Source organism: Anas platyrhynchos, chromosome 3 (assembly GCF_047663525.1).
Source record: "Anas platyrhynchos isolate ZD024472 breed Pekin duck chromosome 3, IASCAAS_PekinDuck_T2T, whole genome shotgun sequence".
NCBI lineage: Eukaryota > Metazoa > Chordata > Aves > Anseriformes > Anatidae > Anas > Anas platyrhynchos.
Window position 1 is genome coordinate 15,802,003 of NC_092589.1, and position 24,548 is coordinate 15,826,550.

The following is a 24,548-nucleotide window of genomic DNA, read 5'->3' on the forward strand; positions in this document are numbered from 1 at the left end:
ACAATTTCAAGATGAAAACATGAACCCTGCCTCATTTGGGTCAGCTTAATTACAGTTGGCTGGGGAGGGAGGGTGAAATTGGTATCCTGGGAGTATTTCTTACCATCCAAACTTCCCTTTGAAGGGAACATTCACTCTGTTCCCTCTTGGTGGGGAGAGAGGCAGCTTTTCCCAGTGCACGTTTAGTCCTGCCACTCCGCAGAGCAGCTCTCCAACCCATCTGGAAACACCTCAGCAAAAGGCAGGGAGGAAGAGGTCATCTGTAGATGGCCTGCTCTCCTGCCCCGTAGCACCAGATTTGATCTCCGAGTTACAACCTGGCTGTCCAGGGTGATGAATAACCCTCCCGATCCGTAAATCAGCGTTGCCGTACCTCAGGCTAGCTCCTGAGCATCCCTCCTCCCTCCCATACAGAGGATGATGGATGGGTTCGCTTCGAGAAGCTCGTAGGAGGCCAGGGGGAAACGCTAATTGTCGTGGCACGGTGGGATGCTTGGACACTGTTTTTTTTTTCAGCAATGTGGAGAAGAAAAGGGAATCACAGCTGCAGTGAGGACAGCGTGGAGGTATGGAGTGGGGCTGGTCAGCACACTCAGGAATAGCCTGGAAAGGACATAAGCAGCGAGGTAGCAAAGTTTTTTGGCAATTCTGCTTTTCAGGGTGGTCAGGCAGGCCATGAAGAGCAGCAAGAAGGGCTTTTGAGGCTGAAGGAGCACCACGTGTGTTTATACTGTTCAAGGCCACAGTTAGGCATTGTCTGACCCCCTGCTCCACACAAACTGAGATACCTCACCCTATTCTCTTCCTGAAACCATGAGCTGTCTTGGTAAAGACAAAAAAGTCCCAGCCATTAAGCCCAACATGGAAAGACTGAGATGAAGACTACCACTTCACTGGTGGCTTAGTCCAGCTGAAGACCTGTGTCCGACACCAGTACCACCTGCGAGGTGTAACCACAGGGACCAATCTCACCCAGCAGCTGTGATGGGCTTCCTGAAGTCATCCTCAGCCACATTTAAATCTTCCTCTCGAAGTATTTCGGGTTCAGCCAAACAACACCCACCAGAAGTCCCCTCTCCTCCAAGTCTCTCTTTTCAGCAAGTGCCTCTTCACCTCCTTGACTCAGGCTCAGCCCTTGCTCCCTTGTTGTGGCTGGCTGACATCCCCTTTTTGGTGGCACCTGTGTCCCCAGCCTCTGGACAGAAAATTTTCTCAGTTTTCACTCTGCCCTGGTGCTGAGCCCCATGCCAAGTGCCACGGCTGGGCTGCTGCTGCAGTGAAGCAGCTCCTGCAGTCATGTAGCAAACATCAGTCGGGAGCAGCGCTGCCTCTCTCCATCTCTCACAGCCTCCCTGCCCACGCTGCCTTCGAGGTGCAGTGCTCATGTCTAAAATTAGACCTCACTGCTGCTGAGAAACACACCGAGCAGGAGTCTGAGCTCCTTCTCCGTGTCTAGCGGCACACGATGCTCTTTGGTCTCTTAGGGTCTCCCTCTGGCATCAGATAGGTTGGGGATATGAGGATATGAAAAAAGAGGTTAATAAGTCTCTGGGGAAACAACTCTGAGTTGCAAACCATGTGGCAAAACATGGTTTGAAGAAGAAAAGGCAGCTGTCCTAGGAGAGAGATGCAGACATGCAGGAGCAGATCCGTGACCCACCTGAACATGGACTTCCCAGCTGAGGGAGCTGCATGCATAGGGGCGAACCCCAACCCGGAGCCATTGCTTGTGTTGCTAAAAGACTCTTCTCATCCTTGACTTCAGTGCAAAGATAAATACTTGCCAACAGAAACCTGAATTATGTCACCCACAGACAGAAAGGCTTCTGCCTATCATAAAATACTAGGAAGACTGTCGAGGAGTGGCAGTAAGTCAGCATAAGACTACCTGCTCACAGTTTTTCCTTGCTGCTTGGTACCATTTACAATTTACAGGTGCATTTATACAGACACGAGTTTTGAGAATTAAATTCTTGAATTACTTTCAAGCCAATGAATCTGGGGGAAAAAAATGGTCACCAAAATATGCCTTATATGGGACAACTGAACAGACATTTCAGAGCCCATCTCTGTAACTTGGCTGCCGTGCCTGATGATTGCTACATGTGAGGAGAGTCCAGAAATCAGTTTGTAAATTATTAATGTGAGTTATAAATAAAAAGTATATGAAAAAAAAAAAGTGTATAGGGATAATGCAGATTAGGGTAGAGGGGCTTTCAGTTGCATCAGAGCCAGGCACTAAGTCCCTCATCCTGTCTCCATCAGTCCACTGATGTGTCCAGAAGTCCCCAGAAGAAAGGCAGGAGATGTTCAGCAGCTTACTCTCGTGGAGTAACCTGCATGCAGAGTATGTGTTTGCAGACCTGGTGTTCGGGGCTAGCCAACGGCCAGGGTTGCTTGCAACTCTTCTGTACCTGTTGGATTTAAAATTAAATGACTTTTCCAGAGAGTGTAATCAGCATTCTGGTGCCAGTGCACAACTCCCTGTGGAATTGTTCATCCTGAAAAGGAACACTTTGCCTCCAATACCTTGGAGAATAAAAGGCAAAACCATGCCATCCTCCTCAGGGCAAGGTTTAGAAAGAAATCTAAGACGTTCCTATTCTCTAGAGCTTCTGAGGAACAGGCAAGCAGCATAATCTGTATGTTTAAGATTCTCATCATATCCTAACACTGCTTTTGTCTGGATCTTCTTCTGTCTATGTATTTAGTACGAGGTTTTGGGAGCAAGAGAAGCAGCACTGACCCACTGGTGTGGGTGTTGCTGGTACCTGCCCACAGCATGGTTGCAATGCACGTGCATGTAGTGACATCCCATACTGGCCCTTTTCAAAATGCATTTATTGGTACTTGACACAGAACAATTATGTTGCATAAAGACTTTCAGACATTGTATCTGCACATGAACAAAACAAACCATCTTTTTTTTCCCAAGCCAACTCTTAAATCTTTCATGTTCAACAAGCAACACCGTTATTATTGACCTAGGGAGGTGAGAAAAGTCTGTCTGGATTTACCAGGGGACAGGCCCAGAAGGGAACTGTGGGAAGTTTAAATATTTGCAGGAAGATTAAATTAAATAGAGTGCAAGAAATATATCAATTTCTTATAGAGTTTACGAATATATATTAAAAAAAAAAAAAAAAAAAAAAAAAAAAAAAAAAACCTCTTCATCCCTAATCCTTAGGGAAAGCAGGAATAAATGAATTATTGATTGAGGTAGCATTTCGCCATATTCCTTTCTCTTACAAAATCTCATGTTATATTTAAAAACTCCATACAATTATTTTCTTCTTTTAACACTGAGCCATCTGAAGTTGAATTATGACGAATAATTTTTGTCCCCACCTCTAGCTTGGACTTCTCTGCCTCAATCCCCACCATATGAAATCTAATTTATTCCCAAAATAATTTTAAAAATCCAGAAGCCAGGCACAGTGCTCTGGGGCTGTATCTGGTTGCTCAATCCACTGTTATAATATCAGTCAAAGGGGAAATGGAGGGATGGTGGATTACTTGCCAACTCTGTGTCCAGCTGCCCAAAACCATTAAGCAGTTCAGCAGCAGGACCAGGAGAAAAGGCATGGTTGTTGCTGCCTCTGCCTTGCCATCCACCTTCATCTTGTGCTCCAAAAAGTCCTGCTGGCATCACAGAGACAGAAAGAACACAGAGACCCCAAAACCTCAGAGACCAGTACTCTAGAGAGGAAAAAAGTAAGGAAACTAAACCCAGAAAAAAAAATAGACATGAAAAAGAGCAGCAAAAGTGTATGTCAAAGCAACCTGTGCTACTAGGAGTGTCAAAGAATTCAATCTCAACAAGCCTATAGCAAGTCTGCAGGGGGTTCAAACTGTATTTTCCTCCAGTCATAAAGATTGCCTAGGGCTAACGCACCTGCCCCATGAGGAGACACTGGAGGAGCTGATATTTTTCAGCCTGGTGAGGAGATGGCTTCAGGGGGATCGAACAGCACTCCCCAGAACCTACATGGGGGCTTTTGAGGAGATGGAACCCAACGCTTCATGCTGGTCTGTGGAGGCAAAAGGTGTACGTTGACACGAGAGTTTCCAGATGGATATCAGGAGAAAAACTTTTCTATAAGGATAGTCAAACCCTGCAATTTGTTGCCCAGAGAGGTGGTGGAGTCTCCATCCTTAGAGAATTTCAACCCCGAACATGACATAGCCCAAAGCACCCTGGTCTGAATTCACTGTTGGCCCATCTTGGCCTACAGACCTTCTGCAGCCTCTATGAGTCTGAATGATCCTATGATTTTAATCAAGTCTGCTCTCCTGGCTAGAAAGGCTGTTTTTCCTGTTTTTTTTTTTGTTTTTTTTTTTTTTTTGGTCATGTCTGTTCTCTTTTCTCTGCCCATTTTCAGGCTTCTAGACGATGAGCTTTACAGGCCAAGAGCTGGCTGACCACTGCATGCAGACTGCAGAAGAAATATTTGCTTATTGTAGTTCTAGCTGAAATTACATGGGAACAGCTTCATCTCTCATTGCTAATTTAAGAAGTGGAACTTCCGTACCAGGTATACAAACTGGCCAGCTGGTGAGCAAGTTACCACCAAATGGGTTTGCACCGACAGGACTCGAATCCTATGGCTATCTGCTGCTGGGAGGCACAGTGCTGTTTAAAAGTTAAAGACATCACTCCAAATCCAAGCAGAAGAGAAAATATCAGTTTTAAAGTGGTGAGGACTTCATTTTGGAGTGTGGTGTAAATCCAGATAGGAATGCTGCTGAAAGTCACAGCAGTAACTGCTTATTTCCCCCCCAGTAAAGTAATTAGGGTTGTGATTGATGAGTTGACGAACTCTGCTATAAAAGTGAGATGGTTTCCTAATGAGAATGTGCATCTCAGACACCTCCTCATCCTATGCCTTGTCCAGGGTGTTACGACCTGCAGCAAAGGCAAACTGTATACCGCTGATCTTCCGAAGTGCTTGGCTCATGTGAAAGGGGGAAGATGGATGAAATGGAAAATAACTCGTTCTACTGTGACAAAACTGAAGAGATGAGGTAGGAAAATCAGCCCTTAACGATGGGTATGCCAGGAGGGGATGATCGCAGAGAAGTTCAGGGTTTGGTTGAAGGTGCCGCATTAAACACACACCTGTGAATTTTGAGAGGAGAAAATTTTCCACTGCTTGTCCCAGGAAGCGTGCCCTAGGGGCTGCTCAGGTGGTCTCTGCAGGGACCAGGAGATGCCTAGGAGGTGGAGAAGTTACCCCAGAGACCACCAGGCACCAGAGGACAAGCTCTGCTCTCACCTGGCTCCCCATAGCCTGCACCGGGCACCTCCTCATGACAGCACCAAGGTCCCACCACCACTGAGAGCAGCGAGGTGCAGCATCAGAGCCCTGCTCACAGGCAGGGAAGTCACAGGAGAAACCTCCCAGAGGCTGGCAATGATGCGAGGCATGCCATAAAATCACTCGCTGGGAACTCTTCCCTCAATAAAAACCATCTCTCTTTGCAGCAGAAGTGATATAGTGCTGGAAAGACGTCTCCATTCCAAATTATCTTCAAGCATCTTCAGCGATGCAATGTTTTGTACCTTCAGCAGGGGCTGCTGTAAACACCCTCTGTGCATGGCGCAGCTCCGGTTGTGGCTCCTGCTCGCTGCTCAGCCGCACACAATTACCCAGCGGAGCATAAACTGCAAATCTGGCAATCAAACAAATCGTTCACAACCGGCTTTCTGTGAAAGAGTCATGTTGAAATTGACTTTTCGTAAGTATTCAGCCCAGCATGCCGGCATTTTTTGTGGGAAGTGAGCAAACGAGGAACGCTGCTGTTCTCAGCTGAAATTCAGCTTTTGCATTTCTTTGATTTTTTTTTTTTTTTTTTTTTTTTTTTTAGGAAGAAAGCAGAGGAGGCTGAGCTATTCAGGCACACTCCAGCGTGCTTGAAGCCAACCACTGCAGTCCAGTGTGGAAGGGCCCTGGTGATTAAAGGCTTCCAGGGGTAGGGCTAAGTGCATCTGCATAGCTGCAGCTCTGGTAACAACCCTAATGGCACGGATCAGCAACACTCACCCAGCTGCAGGGAACAAGACTCTTCCCATCCCTCTGCTGAGAGGGAAAAACATCCAGAAAACAACCCTGTGCCATGTGAAGCTGGTGGCTGCTGTAAGGTTTCTACCTCCATGGGTGGAAAGTATCATATAGTTTCTGTCTGCAGCTCCTGAGTTCAGTGCTACAAACACACATTAGACAGTGTAAAGATGGGTAATGCCATGTGTACAAACACAGGAGCACGTTAAAATCAGATTGCACGCAGCCAGCCGTGGGAGGTGGGTTTATGATCCAAGGACCCTGGATAGCTGAGGCTATAAAACACCCAGTGTTCTTTTTTTCTTTTTCTCAGCTCAGGGCTGCATGGAGAGCTGCAGGACCAGGACATTTCGTGCCTTCATTTAAGCCATGTTACCCCCTGTGCACACACACAGGGTTGGCCAGCTTAGTGGGACGCTGGATGATACAATTTGCAGTGAGAATGTAATGGATTAGATAAAGGAAGAAAAAAAGGATGCATAATAAATTTGCTGGAAATAATGCAGTGTTGAAGGTGCTGACATGAATTACAAACTGCATGAAATTTGTTCGATAGAAATGGGTAGCTCAGAGTAGCTGAGATGTTTCATTTCACCTTTTCTTTGTGCATATTTTCCATTCTTCTTTTTGAAAGGAGACTTTAATTTCAGTTTCATATTTTTAAAGAAATTGTAGACAGAGTTAAATAACCTGAAAATCATATGAAATACTTTATCACAAGCCAGGTGCTGGGAAAAAAATAAAAAATAAATGGGTTATGGCTATTAACTTTATCTCTGAGCATGGGTACTTTTCCAAATCCAGATATCCTTCAGCCCTTAGCTCTGCAGGGCTGATTTCTGCAAGACTCTGTGGGCCAAACTGAGCCAAGTCAGCAGCATGCCTACAAGTGACAAAGGCTTCTTATAACCAAGAGAAAACTAAGGGAAACCAGGCATCATGAGCCCCTGAAGCAGCATACCACTAAAGGAAATGGCGCTATGGGCTCTTCTGCTCTCTGTTCCCTTATGGAACAGCTACTGTGACTGCAAAGTTGATGAAAAATGTGATTTCCACCACAAAGGAAGGACCTGAGAAGACTAAGGTGCCTTGATAAGCCCTAGTAGGAACAGATAACCATCATATATGAGATCAGTGACAGACCTTGCACAGGGGCACCCAAAAAGCCAAAACTGTTGCTCAAAATTTAGCTTCTGTAGCCCCAGCAGTGACCCCAGCTTATCAGGTTCACCACGGCGACGTGGGGCATAGCCCGCAGAACACAGCCCTGAAGGACAGTGTTGCAAAAAAAGCCCTCCTGATTTGTGATGATAAAATATAGCCATTGATACATGACGTTTGCGGAGACAGAGCAAAAACATCCTCAGAAGAATGAATTTTGCATGACTGCCCGAGGCAGAGCAAATTCTCATTCCCTGCTCGTCAATACGGGACTGTTTTCTGTGAGCTAATGCTGGTTCAGGTAATCATGAAAGGATGCGGGAAGGAAATCAAAGCCAAGGTGTGGTGAGGAGCAGAGTGCTCAGCTGCATGGTGGGGACATGGAGGCAGAGCAGCTGAAAACATGCTTGCAGTAGCCCAGCATTCAGGCATGAAAGTGCAGGGCCAGCATTGGCAAAATCTTCAATTTTGTGAGCGCAATTCATAACCAGAGGGTATTACATGGTGAGAGCAACCCTGGCCTTCTGTATGTTTTTTTAATTTTATTTTTTTCCCATAGAATAAAACAATGTAAGACCTTTCACTAGATGTGCTTTTCCCTCTGCTCTCCTCCTTAGAAATGTTTCCAAAGGAGTTTCCCCCCCCCACAATACTCAGCACTTATGAAGACTGAAAATTTACAGCCCAGGTCAATATCTGAAGTGAACAATTACAGCAGCAGAGGTTATTGCTTCCTCTGTCTTAATTAAACAGAACTGGCCAACAGTGTTTTCACTCCTTCTTGCCTCTTCCTCCCTTCCCCAAAGTTTAAAAAAAAGGAAAAAAAAAAAAAGGTTATAAGTTATATACCAGTTTGTAACAAAAATGCCATCTTAGGTTTATGATCACCTGAAATCAGTATTTTTAAGGATGACATTGTTTTCATTTTAAAATAAACATATATCACTGTAAATTATTTATTTGCAATTAAAATATTGTTGTTATTTTTCATTATGGTGTCTTACTTCAGCAGAAAAAGCAGTTGCAAACCGCCTGCCTTCCTCTAGCAAGCTCTGTGAGTAACCCCCTGAGGTCTCAAAGTTTTGTTTTGTTTTCAAATCTACCTCAGCTGATGCTGATTGCCCTTTGCACTTTTGCATTTTTTTCTGAAGGTACTCAACATGCTGCCATAAAAAATAGATGGGAATGTTCTAGAATCTGCAGCTATAGAGATTTGATGAAGGAAATTAAGAAAAAGCATCCCATGTGTAACTGCTTTTTTTCAAATAAAACAGGTTGAGAAGAAGCTTAAAATGGTTGCTGGGCTGGAAGTTATCCAAAGACGGTCAGACTGAAAAACAGAAAAAGGCCAAAGCCCAACAGGGCAGTGATGACAGGTGAAGCACCTGCAGGCTGAAAACCACTTTGACCACAAAAGAGCTGCAGCTGCCATTTGGGGAGCCAGGAAAATAAGAAATGACCCATATTCTTCTCATACTGCTGCCTTTGCCTGGTGTCCTCTGCAGAGACAAAACCCTTGAAGGATAAACAAGAGGGAAGGAATAGCACAGCCTTAGATAAACCAGGAATACCTTTAGCAATGAAAACTGCTAGTGAAACACAAAATCCTTCCAGACACTTTCTTAGCAAAAGAAACCTTGACGTAAACTGCCCACTGGTGCTAACTGGTGTTTTGAGAGGCCCTCACCACACTGCTCAGGCCATGGTCTTACTCCTGGGCCTTGCCCTCATGGCTCCTAGCAAGAATACCTCCTACAAACACACTGACACCTTTCAGAGGAGGGGTTGGCTCTCAAGGGTGCTGAAGAAGTGTATGGCACAGGGGGGAAGTACACCCAAATCCAACAACCTTCAGTCTCCAGAGATGATGTCTGCAGGGTGCCAACAGGCCCTGGACCATCAGGAGTGTGCAGGGTGAGCCTGGGCATGGAGCTGCGACTTTCAGACACATTTCCTTCCACAACTGGCTTTTAGACACGTTTCTTTCTAAGTTGTCTTACCAGAGGCCAGTGGCATTTCCACATGGATGTAGGTGCCTCCAGCACAAAGCCATGGACCCCCCTGCATTTGCAAAAGCTCAGGCAGGGAAATACTTTCCTGTGAGCACACAAGGTTGAAGGAGCATGGCTGGGCTGTGTTTTCCAGGAGCCTTGACACGAAAAGACAGTTTTCCCCACAAAAAAGGACATGTTCAGGAGGAAGAAGCCGATATCAGAGCTCAGTGAAACCATGCTGCCGTTTTAATATGTCCTGCATGAGGGGATACCCAGAGATTGTACTAGCATCCAAAGGGGATCAGGAGGAAGTTTTTACCCTGCTTTGGGTAATTAATTGCACAGTCTTATGTGCCCAGCAGAGGTTGGTGACTTGTTCCATGGAAAACTTTGAAACAAAATTAAAATTGCTTAACAAAAAAACCAGTTTGACATTCTTGCATCACTTTGTGGAAAATGCAGACTTTCCCCTGCCTGGAACTATTCATTTCCTTTATGAGAACAAATAAAGCCTATCTTCTAATCATTTTTTAATTCACTGTGAATTGGGAGAGCTTGAACAGGAAAATAAGGCAAGCAATTTAAAGTCAAATATTCATTGAAAATTGTCCAGGCACCAGCAGCACTATCTAACAAAAATGATCCTAAAATTTCAACTCTGCAGGTGGGTTCACTTCAGAGAATTTTAATATAATTAAATTTCAATGTTTCTTTTCAGAACTTCATACATAATCATAGCATTTTTTACACCAGCATGGAAGTGTATTACCAGAAAGGCGCTGATGCTGTATAGCACAATTCATTTCTCCAAGTAGTACATTGGTCCATGTGTCATGAGGGTCAGATTGAGACAGTTAGAAAATGTTCCTCTGCAAAAGCTGGAAATTGCTTCTATTATGGTCAGTCTGTTTATTCTGTGTGTGCCAGAACAGATTAGAAATTGCATAGAGAAAATATTCAATTGCCCCAAAGAGTAAGAGCTCAGTTCTTGTGTAACTGCAGCAGTGGATGCTTATATCTACCAATCAGTCTCAAATGGGTTTGGACTTTTTTGGGAGGGGAAACCACCCCATTACATCCCCACTATGTCACACAGTGGGGAAATGGAGGAGCAGAACGATGAAACGACCAGCCTAAGATCACCCACAAGGCCAGCAGCAGAGCCAGGCAGTGAAACCAAGTCTCTGGAGGTCCTGTCCTGTTTTCTGGGGTGCATTATCCTCTGGTTCACCCGCACCCACCATCCCAGTTACTCTGCAGAAGCCAGTTCAATGTGGAATGGGTTTTCCTCCAGTATGAGCAATTCATCTTTCCCTGGCAGCTCCTGCTTCAAAACATTTTGTCCAGGCCTGCCAGGCAGGGAGTTTGGAGATAGGTTTTGCTCCAGCTCCAACACAGCCCAATAAATGTTATTTGTGCCACTGCTAGTAAACAGCCATGGGCTTCATACTGACAGTGTCAGACCTCAGGGCATTCCTCAGGGCGTATGCAAAAATGCCTAGAATTAAAACCAATTAGTTTTAATTTAGAATTAAAACACAAAGTCAAGGAGGAATGGATCTTCACCACCACTTACAGACTCCTTCATGCCAAGATCCCAGGATAACTCAGCGTGAAAACTCAGATCCTCCATATGAAGAAGACTGAAGTCCCAACCACAGGACTCAGAGGTGGAAGGGTGAATGTGACAGCAGAGAAAAGGCGTAGGCAGTGAGAAGCTTTTGCATGCATTGTGAACATTCTATTGATGAGGTTTTTCTGTATGAGTTAGGGCAAAGACCATGAACACAAGTGGAAATGTACTAACAATAATAATAGCATTTTGTGATAGCTGGGTTATTAGGGTTTTATGAAAGACCACAAATAACAGAGTTCAGGCATCACTGCCTTGTGTGTCCTTGCAAGAGTGGTGGCAGTCAGTGATGGAGAAACAGTGTCATTGCCACCCCCAGTACAAGCTCTGCCACATTTATGTGAATGTCCCCAAAACCCAGCTGCCTCCTTTCCATCCCTAGCAGTAAAATGGCAAGGCCTGGCCTGTAATCAGTCAAGGTGGCCCCAATTTGTAAGCATAAGCCTTTATGTAAGGTACCATCTGAAATCCCACTGCAGGTAGGTTGTCATTTTAATGCACATAAAGTCATTTTAATTCTGCTTTGGAAGCCGCTGGTACCTCTGTTGGGCTCCACCTTGCAAGGGAAAGCCACAAGCTTCAGAGAACCAAATAACCAGAAACCATCCTCAGATATCCACCATTCCCAGAACAACTTGTTTATGGTGCAGTCTGAAGGTCTTACCCTCTTTTTATGGTACTTCATAATATTGAAAATACAACATTTCAACAAAGCTGACCTATGATAACATTACAATTATTAAGAGCAAAACAGACAAGTAAAGTCAAGTTCCTTTTGAGATCAGCACAGAGTAGTGAATTAACTGTGGTCTCAGATCTCCAAATCCTCCAAAAAACAGGTATCTGGTTATCAAATCCTAAATGGGACAACAAACCTTCCTGTTTGCTGCTCCTTTTTCAGAAGGATGTGGAAAGATGCTTTCTCTCTGCCCTGGTGGTAGCCTCAGAGTACAGGTGTTGAGCCACTCTGATCTCACGAAGGAGAAGTCACCCATGTCAGGCACAGAACAAACTCAGTTACTAACTGCAGAAGCCAAAAGGTTTCCTTTGGTCTCACTTCATTTTTTTTTCTCCCTAAATTGAAGAGCAGCTACAATAATCATCAGTCTGTCTGCTCTTATTGAAGATGTTTTTTCACACCCAGCAACTTAGGCTTGATATGTAGCTGATGACAAGACAACCTTCAGCAGAAACTTTCAATGGCTGTTTAAATAGATGTTTTGCTTCAGTGGAAGTCAGTAATTTAGCCCTCCACCTCCACAAGCAGCTGTCAGGGAACGCAGGACCTTGGGCCAGCTCTCCCTGGGAACTCCAAAACAGCAAATACTTTTCTATGTGATCACAGGAGGGCTTGGAGAGGATGTCCTGGCTCCCAGAGGCACTGCTGTCATCCCCCAGACCACGCTACCAAGTCCCCCTTGTACCAAACTCTACAGCTTGCCTTCGCTTACTGCCTCGTTAAACTCCAGCTGGCTGTTGCTCCCATACCAGAAAATGAGGCATTCAGCTATGCCTGACCTGGGCTCACCCAGGACCGCCCCAGGACTCTGAGATGAGCGCTCCTAATTAATGTTTGTGCCATCACAGCCTTGTCCATTCGATAGAAGGCAATTAGCAGTTTTCCCAGTCTTGCCTCAGACCAGGGGCTCTCACCCGCACGGGGAACAAGAGAGGTTTTAATTGATGGCATAAAACCCTGGCAACAAGGAAGCAAGCAGTAAGCAAACAAAAAATAAATAAACAAATCTGATTTTCATTTCTTCTGTGCAATGATTGCAATTATACCATATATCACATCATTTGCATTGCCACCATACAGCCCTTTATCTCTGCCTGAGTTGCAAGCCATTTAATCTCAGCCTACCTCCAAGAAAAGGAGAAAAGGCCTGCAGAAAAAGAGACACTTGCTTTATGCTGATACAGTTAAGAGAGCTAATTTCAATTCCGAAGCAAACAAGATTTATCTAAGTTAATAGCCCAAGGGGTCCAGGAGCCAACCAGAGCAAGGCTCTTGTTGTTCTGTTTTAATAATCCACAGGACAATCCCAGGTATTTACATAAATTGAATCCTCCAGATCTCATCCAATTTCCAGATGATAATTTCCTAGGGGGAGGACATTTACTGCTAATTCCAGAATTGTGCATACAGCTTTGGCTGGCTTCACACATAGCCCTGAAATGTATTTGGGGCAGCATAAAGGAAGTGTCCCACTTGGCACTTCTTTGCCAGAGATAAATGTCATTGGAGTCAGCAAAGGGCATTCCAGAGGCAGCGTTTTCCTCCTCCCATTGCAGGATGTCCCTTGGAAGAAGCAGCTCCAATATTTATAGGCAATGTGGTGACATGTGTCAGCAGCTTTTCCTGGAGAACCGATGCAAACTGTTGCAGAAGCATGACAGACTGCATTTCAATTAGGCCAGAGATCCAGCTAATCATTAAATTAATTTAATCCTTCATTAATATATTGCAATCCTGAAGTTCATTGAGCGTGCTGGAGAAACATCCAGTTTCTGCCTCTTCTCGTAGGGCAACATACTGAAAAAGATAATATTATTTCACCGAGAGAAGGGAATATTGCCTCTGGCTTTCTGGAAGAACTAATTGCATGGGGACAACTCCAGTGTAACCTTTAGAGCAGGACTTGGAAAAGCTCACAACCCTTTCCCACAAACATTTATGTTGGTATTTACACACAGCTTGTAACAGCCACAAATGGGAATTGTCCATCTTCGTGTCTGACTGCTTCTGAAGCCCTGCAGGGGCTGGGGTTGTATGGGGGATGAAGATTTCAGTATCCCAGTCCTCTTGCATATGCAGACTGTGCTAATAGACCTGTGCTCGCAGAGGCAGGGTTGAAGCTCTGTAGCTATTTTTGTCATGTCAGGGGGACCCAGCAAAGCACGTTTCTCATTGCAGAATGAACAGAAGTCACAAGGCCAAGGGAATAAGCAAATGTCCAATCACTCAATGACCCTGCACCAAAAAACAAGTGCCCCCTCCAGCACTGAGCAGTGGGCTAGTGTGGGGCAAGGCACTTCCCTGCTCCATTTCTCACCTCCCTGCCTGACCCATCCACAGAATCAGGGGAAAACAGGGGCTGACGACCTGCAGCCCTCTGCCCAGCAAAGACTCCGTATGCTGGCACAGCTGCAGGAGCCACCTGAGGATTTTTGGCAGAACAGGGAGGCCCTGTGCTCGCTACTGGGTTGCTTCTGCAGTCTTAACGCATGGCAGAGGAGGAGTTTGCTGGCTGCATTGGCATTTGCTATTCCTCAGATAAATCATGTCTCTGAACTGGGGAGCGTGGCTGTTTGCATCTGTCTGGAATGCAGATGAGGAGATGTTTTCTCCTTGCTTCGTTCTGAGTTAACAAACAAGGATGTCCTCATAGCACACCAGGTCTTTTTGAGGGCTGCTGTGTGCTAGGCCCCAAATTACAAGTGCAGAACATGTTTTTGGGCACATGTGGCAACAGCTGTGGAAAATAAGAATATTTGCATCAGTGTTGCTCAAAAGATGGTGAGAAAGCTCAGAGGCACCAGAGACTCAAGCAACAGTTTATCTTAATCTCAGGGAACATGATGAGCTCCCCATCCCCACCCAGGGGTAGTTAAGTGTGATTTTGCCCTATGCATTTAAACAAACAGTTTAGTTATCCTCAGAAGTAGGGCAAGAAGGTGAGGTGCAGTAATCTAATGTCTTAGAGTAAATAATCTCTTCCAGTTTAAGGACCACCTGGGAACAAGATGCTGGGAGGTGTCTTGTAGCTCTTTATCTGCTGACAATGGAAATATCCAGGCAAACAGCTGCAAAAATGGGTGTTGACCCTGAAGAAGAATGTCCATTTGGGGTATCCAGGATTTTGAGGGCATTATTGAAGCAGCATCATTTGCTTTCATGCCCTTATGCCTGGATGATCAAAGCAAAATGTGGCTCTGCGTCAGACCTTCCAGGAGGCACCTGGGAGGAGGTGGTCATGTACCTGCTGTGATAAGGGGCAGGACTGTGGCACATGCCTGCCTCTGCCATGCTTTTGTGAAAGACAAGAAACCAGCCTTTCTTGTGTCTCCAGCCTGGTCCTACATCCACTGTGAGATGGTGACCCCCTGTGGAAAGCTTTTAGGTTACACGTGAAAGGCTGCAAGAGGTGAGAGCTGAGCACTGGGAGTAGAAAGAGTTTACAGCTGGGACCAGTTTTCCAGACTGGAAATTCACCCATTCCCTCACTCAGCCTGCTCCTCCCTGCTAACCATGCCATATCACCTTTCTAAGAAGCTCTGGGAGATGACCACAGACATGAGAAGGGAAAGACCACAGCATACTGTGCCCATCTCACCTGCAGGCAAGAGCCACCCAGCAAGCCTCATGGCAGGCTCCCTGCACCCTGGCATTCAGCAACCTCAGCACCCCAACGTCAGGCATATCTGAGCAACCACCACTGGGGAGGGTCACACACAGCCCAAACGGGTGGTCTGCAGCCAAGAGAAGCTCCCCAGACTTTCCAGATGTATGGAAAACAGGGAGTGGAGGTGTTTCCCCAAGGGAACTTCAGAACAAGGCCCAGTGCACCCCTCTCTGACTCTGGCTAAAGCAGGGTGTCTGCAGAGCCGTGTTCCCTTCACAGTGGGTACTTCAGCACCACAGGAAGGTTTTGAAGGTGCATGAGCAACTCTGCTGAACAGCAGAGCCCACCAGGTGATACACAGCCCCTTGCATGTGGCACCACCTGGCCAGTTTACCACCTACTGGTGGGCAGAAAACGCAGGATTTAGTGAAAGGCCATCACCGAGGAATCCTCCATGACTCCAATGGGATTTGGGAGCCCCCGCAGGCAGCCAGGTGTCTGGTCACAGCTGCTGCATGGGCTTCGGGCAGTGACACCAGGGCCACTGGAAGGACCCAGCTCCAAGCTCTCCTGCTCAGTCAGGTCTCAGTGGCCCCACCAGCTCCATGAGGAGAGACATGGCTGGGCATGGCCTCCTCCTTGGGAGAGGGAAATTGAAGTGCTAAAGATCTCTGCAATCCCCTTTAGAGACAATAAAAAACAAAGAAACCAAAAGAAACGCTGAGGCTGGCATGCAGCTTGTAGCACAGGCCCAGAGGCAGGCTCTTCTCCACGCAAGCCACTTTGGCACAGCGTATTGCCTTGGATCGAAAATCGTCTTCCACACCATGAGTGGCACAACACTCCGGAGAACATTATCGTATTTTCTCTCCAATTTCTAAAAGGCTGATCTCATCAGCTGTTCCACTTTTGTCCCTACTCATCCCATTTTTGTCTGCAACCACTTCTGCGTGAATCCCTGACCACCAGTGGGGCCTAGGGTCTGCAGAGGTGGAGGTACCATGGGATGTGGGGGCACGTCAGCGACTAGAAGCACCTGTGACCAAGGAGCAGTGTTAGCTGTGCCTGAGTGACTTAGAGAGGGAGCACCACAAGAATATTACTCACCAGTCATACCTTAATTATATTATTTTCCACTTTTGTAGTGCAAATATAGGCTGGGTTGGGCCAGATGAGCCAATTTTTGCCAAGTTTGAGGAAAATATTTGTGACTCCCCGACCAGTTAGACCATGCGGTCAGGCAGAGGACCAGCACTTGATGGGCTGGCATGACTTCATTCGTCCCTTCTGAAGGCTGTGGAAGTGGTGTGGGTTATCCACCCCAGAAGGAGAAGGGGATCAGCAGCTCCCAACCCAAGCCCACCACGACAGCGTACGTCCCCCGGTGCCATACCAGGACACTAGGGACCCGTCCCTGAGCCATGGATTTGCACCAGCCTGGGTCTCGCTGGCTCATCCAAGCACAGAGGGCATTAGCCCTGACTGCAAGCTCTCCAGCCTGACAACGCACACAGAGGTGACTCTGTTGTCTTCCTTTCTCTCTTCCCCAGATACTAAGCACTTTCCCCTTCCTGGGGACAAATAATCTGGGGTCAGCATTTAATTTCTCACTCAATTACTTCCCAATCAAACTGGCTTTGATGATACTCAGAGGATGCTGTGGGTTTGTCTTTTTTTTTTTTTTTTTTTTTTTCTGTTTGCAAACTCAGCAGAGGGTCTGAAAACCCATCAGGCCTTTTCGCTCCTGCCTTCCTTACCACCATCGACCGAGAAGCTCTGCAGTTAATACTTAGCTGACAATCTTTGGGATGAGGTGAAAAAAGCTGTTTTCCAGATGTTTCTTGGACTTGTGCTGTTATCATTAGAGATGGTAATCACGGGGTCAAAGCAAGATTTTTCTGAGAGTTCTTGATGTGTGCTGGCTAAGTATGACTGAAAGCGTGCCTGTGCTCCTCTAATATCTGCTGAGCTCTGCTGCACCTTGCTTTCCAAGCACAAATATCTGCAGGAAGCATTTACTATATTTGGGGAGAGTAGTTTAAAATGGCAAAGAGCAAAAAGTCTTTTGCCAGTTCTCCAAATCTCCATCAAACTGAAATCCCAGAGCCAGTTTTGTTCAGAAGCCTCCGAGCAAGCTGGCTGGGTGAAAAAGCACATCAGAGCTGTGGAAATGATGCATTTGCTATTCTCTCAGCATTCTGCAGGAGAAATAATTTTCACTGAACCACCAGAGGTATGCAGGAGATGGACAAAGTGTCAGACTGAATAGGAAAAACACTTCTGACTACGATATCCAATGCAAAAAGCAGCGAAAAGACCTGTTATTCTGGGAAGGAAAATAGACGATTAAAAATCTGTACTCACGTCAACAAGTCCCGTGAGTTTTAACGGAGGGAGATCTGTGCAATTAGACAACCTGCCCAGCCTAGCCATGCTCAGAGGGCCAAAGCTGATTTCGTTTTGTATGCTACCGCTCTTCTGGAGGGGAGCCCTTCTGTAACTGGCCCTGTGACCCATGAGGCCAACAAGCAGCATCCTTTCGAATGGCTTTGGTGCCCCCTTTCTTCCAGAGGAGGTGTGCTCAGAACGAGCTTGGCTGCTTTTGCAAACTGAAGTCACCCAAAAGGCCCACCCTGACTTTTCTTCAGCCTCCTCCACTCTTAGCTGCTGCTGGTACATTTTCTCTGGGGATGTCAGGGCTTCTCCCCAGCCCCACGAGAAGGGAAGGAAACCACTGCTCATCTGTACAGATGGAGGGGCTTCACTCTTGCTCCCAGACCGTATGGGATGCAGAAGTCAGGGGATATCTTCAGTAGCACTGGAAGGCAGGGTTGGCATGGGTGTCTGCTCCAGTTCCCACACGGCTTCACAGCTTCCCCCAGCATGTCTGGGCAGGGAGGAAGATGATCAGTGTAAATATCACTATTTCACTTGAAATTATGCTTTTCTTGCTAACTTTTAGATTCAAGGCCTCAGACCCAACTTCTTCTCCAGCTGGGGGAGTGCTCTTTGTGACACCTGTACTCAGTGGAGGACGGAGGGGATCATACACATTTATTTCACAATAGTCCTTCAGGCAGAAATTTTCATTTTTCAGCATTCAAGCTGGTTCCTATCTCACACGACATTATTATTATTATCATCATCATCATCAGTTGTTATGATATTAATATTAATGTTATTAATATTGTGTTGACCTGCTGAGATTTTATTTTTCCCCTTTCATTCTCCAAGTTAAGGAGAGAGGATGAAATGATACTGCCGCACAGTGTCCCCTACAGACTGCTGCTGTGAATGGCCAAGATTAGGAAACCAGGGAGACTGTTTGCAAGGCAAGTGGCAAACTACTCACCTGCAGACATTGGCAGGAGAGGAGACAAACACAGGGAGGAAGAGCCTTCGCTTGCTAACAGTAGCCTTGACCCTGCTAGAGCCAGATCTCTTGGGGTGTTTAAAGAGAAAGGGTGGAGACAGCATGACATGAGGTACTACGTTTCTCAGCTGGTGGGGAAGAGGGCATGGCACAATGTCGTAAGTCCCTGGTGAAAATAGAGAATAGTTCCTGCAACCTCAGCACTAGGATGCACGTAGCCCTCGAGCAGTGGGATGAATAGGAGAAGCTGGCATGTGCCCTCTCAGCTTCTCACCAACAGAGTACCGACCGCCAAAGCTGGGCTACAAGTGAGGGAAGAGCTCAGCATCATTAGCAAGGATATAACTCAGGAACTTCCATGCATAGCCCTGCAGAAACAAGCACCAGATTAACACTGTGCCCTGCAGGGAAAGGGATCTGAAGTCTTACCTCTGGTGTCATCAGCAAGAGATAGAGCACCAAGAGGCGAAATGTTAGGTGGATTGGACCAGAAAGTTTGATCTCCTGCAGGATCAATATTAGAACGATTTTAAGGCATTGCACATTAATGATTAATACAAACAGCCTGGCATCTTCAAACACTCTTGAAAGAAATCTCCATGCCTTTAGCTAAGAACTATTATACATCCTGAGCATATACACACTGACAACAGTGCTGGGCAACGCAGCTTTAGGTCTGCAGTGCCCCAAGGTGACCTGAATTCTTACATGGTCATTTGCTTTCGTAATTGCAGGAAATTGCCATTTAGGCTGTGCAGAGGGAAGTCTCCATGCCTGGCAGGAGCACTGAGAGCTTCAAGGACCTCAGTAAGACCCCAGAGGACCACGTGTCAGGCAGCAGCACGAGAAGGAGATGAGTCAGGAGCCAAGGGTCCAAGTTGGTCACGTCCTCACCAACAGGGCACAGCCCCACGGGGAGACGGGTGGGAGTGAGGTCCATCAGCCCCAGACACAGCGAGGGGATGAGCTGGAACCTGGGTCCGTCCAGAGAGCCCAGTCTGCAGCACCAAGCTATATGGCAGGTCCAAAGGCCAGGACTGGAGGCAGGGGCACATCTAATGTGGCTCAGATGGGGATGGGGGATCTAGCCCTGAGCTTAAATGGGCACAGGAGGCGTGTGGTGAGGGTATCAGACAAGGCAAAAAAGAAATGCAGCCTGTACCCCATCTCTCAATCCTTTCAGGCTCTGTGCTTCTCTTGGTAAACCTGCTTTTTATCACAGACTCTTTTTTATCAAACTCTCTCTCTCACATGCAAAGATGCTCTTAAAATTCAGCTAAACTGAATGCTGCCTGCCTGGCTGGCTGGGATCAATACCTCTGCTTGCTCATGCTGACAAGGATACACCCCCGTTATCTTCAGCTGAGCGTGCCAGTGGCACACCAACAATGCCCACAGGCTCAAAAAAACACAGTGGCTTTCCACAGCTCTGTGCCCCGGCTCTGCTTTGCAGAGCTGAGAGATAGAAAGTTCATTTGAGTATGGGTCTGCAGGTACAGGCACTGCTAAGGGTGGGCTACACTAATGCTCTTAGCCCATTACAAATGGGAAGTAACACAGCCCATAGAGGAAGGTGCTTAATTTAGATCTAGTTTTTTGGCATTTGCTCTGTTTTTTTTTCTTTGTTTGTTTTTATCAATGAATAGGACATTTGTCCAAGCCATGAACAGCCAGGTTCTCCTGGAAAACTTTGTAAGAAAAAACACTGAATGCCTTCCAAAAGCCCAATGAGACAGCAGCTACAGCCCTTCTGTCATACACTCATCTTGCCATGGAATGAGTATCTCATCTCAGTATCTCATCTTGCCATGGAATGAGACCAGCTTAGCAAGGCAGGACCTGCCTTTTGTGCACCCCTGCTCACTGGGGCTGATCCCCTGGGTGTCCTGGATGTGCGTGATCTGCTCCAGGGCCTCCCCAGGAGCACCTCACCCCAAGGGCAGACTGACAGGCCTGTAATTGCTCACATCACTCCTTGTCCTGTCACTACACTCCCTGAGAAGATGTCCCACTCCAGCTTTTGTCCCACTCCAGCTTTCTCAGAGGCCCCCATTTAGGTATGGAGACCACCATCCCCATATCCTTCCCTGCCCAAAAATCAGCTCTTTGCAAAAGTCCTCTTTGGGGTTAAAAACTGGAGTTCACTCACTCCCACAACTCCTCTGAACCTGGCTAGCTTCCCCTTCCACACAGAGATGAAATTTCTTTCAAGGATACCCTGCTCCTTCTTTCCAACCTTCCACAAAGTTAAAAACAAAGTCCCCCCTTTTTTGTTCTCCTTTCTCACTTCCCACCTGCTCAGGAAAGCTCCTTTTGCTTGACATCACAAGACCTCAAACAAGTAGATTTTTTTCCTAGATCTAGAGCTATCTTTCCCTGTGACACTTGCACCAACTCCAAACACAGTGTCATACATACCAAAACCAGCAGCCATGTGCTTGATTGAGCGAAGAGACCCCACCAGGTTACACACATGCTTGGATTTAGAGGGTTGCTTCTGGGGAATATCCATCCCCAGAGGTTTTGTGTCCATGATCTATTTGCTATAAAACCACCTATATAAGACTTGGTTCTTACTTACCAGTTACTCACTCAACACCACTTATTAACATTCCTATTATTTTTGCACTAGACTATCCTCAGGCTAAGTAGGCTACTGGTATCAGGGTCACCTCATCCATCCTTTTCAACGCAGGCACAGTATCCCGTGTTCCCCTGCAGTACAATTTAATTAGTTTAACAGGAAACACCTCAGCCAGTTCTCTTAATAGTTCTTAGGCACTGATCCTCCCAACCTGCTGATTTAAAGGTATTTGCCCTAGTTAAACATGATTCAAATTCTCCCTGCTTAATACACCACCAGACTACAGTTCTGCCTCCCCACAAGCCAGGCTTGTCATTCACCACCTTCAGGCTTCTCTGCACCCACAGGTGGAGAGTGGAATCAGCTGTTCCTCCAGCTCCACTGGCCACAATAAAGGCTATAAATGAAGTTGGCTGTGTTACTGCTTAGACTACAAGGAAGGCCCTCAGGCTTTCTACTCAGCAATTCTGTTCCAGAAACACCAGGGATACAGCAAGGTAACTTGTGAAGATGCCATGCCAGAGGAAGCAGAGGTTTATAAGAGACCTCAAATGCAGTGTAAAAGGACAGCGCAGTTAGTTCTTACACAGCACAGCTACATAAGCCCATGCAGCTGATGTAGAAGTTAAACAGAATGAGATTGCACACACCCCATGAGTTCCAGTTAACCTTCCCAAAAGACAGTGTTGCAAACCCCAGTGTTTCCAAAACCAGAACATTTCTTCTGTCAGAACAGCTACTGACCTTTGTCCCTTACTCAAAGCTGGATAGGAGACATGACTTACCTCCTGTAATTAGGACCCCACATTCCTTCTCACCCCAGCCTTTGGGGACAGGAGACTGGGTGACAAATAAAGGCACCCCAACCCTCCAGGAGGCGAGCAACCCATTACAAAGACAACCACACACCACAGCAACATGGCATTATGTTTTAATGTTTACAGTAGTCACTTCACAGGGACACCAACTTTTTCCTCAGAGTTTTGATGCTGGAATTACTTTATTGGGAAAATTGAGAAAACAAACAGCTACACCAAAAGTATAATTACAATGAGGAAAAACAGAGTTGAGATCCTACTGTGCTTTAGAGGAAGGTTACATAGTTTTACTTGCATAACACACAGAAGTATTTGAGTTAACAGGTATTGATGCATCCCATCTCAATGTTATTACTTTTTTTTTAATGCTGGTTGCTGGTCTCTGCTGGAGCCAAGGAAGTTTACTCGCAGCTACTTTTCAGTAGTTTAATTTGGTTTAGCCAAGGAATAGAGTACACTACAAAGTTGCAAGTGGTGTGCTAAGGAGAGAGGAAAAAAGCAATTATCAGTTCAAAAAGCATACAACAGTGTTCTTTGCTATCACTTTATACAGATTTACCCTATAATGCAATCCTTCAATGTATACCACTTCTGGCTCTCTGCATTTGCACTCCCCTGGCAAGTATTCTGGAACACTGCTCCTGTTAGTACTTGCTCAGGACCAATCACTTCTCTCAAATACTAACACAGAAGCCAAGCAGTCAGCACTTCTGAAGATCAAGTTACTTGCTTATCCCAGTCATATACTAGTTCCCACTGGCAGAAGCCTTTCAGCCTGGGCTGTACTTCAACAGCAGCTCTCATGTACAGGCAAGTATGCCCACACAGCTAATCAGTTTGTGCATGCTTGTCTCATTATTGCAGTTCAGTCAGTGGTACTTAGTGGATTATTTGTGTGCAGTGACAGTTCTCATACATGCAGGCATAAGTTGCACATACACACAAAGTACAACCTATCACTGATTAATACCAGCAATGAAATAGAAAACAAGACCAAACACTGACCAAAATAAGGTAGATAAATCAGTGCTCTCACCTAAAAAGATAAATTATTGCTTAAATAGCATTGTGATACAAGACTGCTGTGCAACTCAGCTCGGTGGCTACTTGGAGAACAGGGGTAATCTGTCAGTTGTGATTGGTGCTTAGCCCATAGCACAATCCACAGTAATGGGAGTCCCTTATGAAAGGGCATTAAGTCACTGTCCCATCAGCATGGGATAAAAGGAGCAGAAAAGGGTATGGACACTCTGGGCACCAGACTGAGCGCCAGGAGACCTGTAAGCAACCCCTGCTTGGCAGTTTCCTCTGCATATCCCTGAGATCAGAGCCATAAGCACTCTCACAGGACTGAGGCATGCTCCTGTGTACCACAGCCTCAGGTCTCCACGTAAATATGCTGTAAGAGGCCTGGCTTCCTCTGTCAGGAAGATCTGGCAAGACAAGTCCTACAAGGGTGGCATCATCTCATCCAGCCTAAGAGACTGACATCTGATTTTCTTAGAGGCCGACAGATGACACTGCCCATACCTCTCCGCAGCACACCAGCTGGAGAAAAGGCATCAAAAACCCAGGGAACAACACACCCTGTTCTGAAACCTACCTTAGCCATCTCCGGAGTGTCATGAAGAGCGCAGCTCTGGGGATCACCTGCTGCCTTTGTGCAAGTTGTCCGGCCAATCTCCACTTCAATGGTGTACTTGATTCCAGACACAAGCTGCAACAAGACAAGGGGCAGAAACAGCTTTAATTGCAACACATATACAGAAGCTCTCCAAACAGAGGGCCCTGACAGAAAGAAAGATAGCTTTGTTGTCACATTCCTGTAGCCAGAACCGAGAGTTACAGACAGCAGCATGTGGCAACCTTCACAGAAGAAACACTTGAGGTCCTTTGAAAAAACAGGAAACAACATCCATGTAAACAAGTTGTGCCATAGCCTCCTTCATCAGTGAAGGAAGACGCATGTTAGCTCATCCACGATATAAGGAAGTTACTAACTTCTCCTGTAATTTCAACCCCGGCATTCAGACGTAGGAGCCCCAAGACAGGGCTTTAAAAACAACAAATCTGCTTCTGTGGCACCCACCTGCCGCTTGGCGCTGATGACCCGCACCACCTTGCTGGAGTACATGTCGTTGCTCGCCCTGTTGTACTGCGCCATGGCGAACTGCAGGGCATGCTGCAAGCCCTTATCGTTCTCCGCAACATCCTCGGGAGCCCCCAGGAGCCGCCGGCGCTCCTCGCTGCCCAGGACGGCCTGGGCCAGCAGCAGGACAGCTGCCAGCAGCGCCACCAAAGCCCTAGCGCCCGCCATGCCTTCGCCCTACCCCGGCCCCGCCGCCGCCGCCGCCATTTTAAGGCCGGCGGGGCTGGGCGGGACGCGGCCCCGGCCCTCCCCGCTCCTCCCCGGCCCGGGAGGCACCCAGCGGGGGCTCGTGTGGGGTTTCGCCAGCCGGTTCTACCCCGTGTCACCGAAAATAAAGAGTCGGGGGATGTTTTTTGCGGGTTGTGGTGTCCCTCCGTAACCGTGCCCGAGGCTGGCGCACGCTTCCCACAAAGACAGCGGGCAGGCGA

The 24,548-nt window shown here is 46.6% G+C and overlaps 1 protein-coding gene across 1 annotated transcript; it reads right to left on the reverse strand.

Moving 5' to 3' along the window:
• Positions 1-22,068: 22,068 nt before the first annotated feature.
• Positions 22,069-24,340, reverse strand: LOC101796096 (cystatin). The gene is made up of 3 exons (XM_005017132.4): positions 24,061-24,340; positions 23,575-23,688; positions 22,069-22,450 (listed from the first exon to the last, which is right to left on the reverse strand). The coding sequence occupies exons 1-3, from the start codon at positions 24,286-24,288 to the stop codon at positions 22,373-22,375; spliced, it is 420 nt and encodes a 139-aa protein (XP_005017189.3). The 5' UTR covers positions 24,289-24,340; the 3' UTR covers positions 22,069-22,372.
• Positions 24,341-24,548: the final 208 nt, after the last annotated feature.

What these genes read in the sequence shown, in the direction of transcription:
- LOC101796096 (XM_005017132.4), bottom strand. Translation starts at nt 24,288, where the DNA reads ATGGCGGGCGCTAGGGCTTTGGTGGCGCTGCTGGCAGCTGTCCTGCTG. An exon ending in TCATCAGCGCCAAGCGGCAG is followed by an intron (nt 23,689 to 24,060) that starts GTGGGTGCCACA and finishes GTCTTGTTGCAG; the next exon opens with CTTGTGTCTGGAATCAAGTA. An exon ending in ACACTCCGGAGATGGCTAAG is followed by an intron (nt 22,451 to 23,574) that starts GTAGGTTTCAGA and finishes CTCTCTCCTTAG; the next exon opens with CACACCACTTGCAACTTTGT.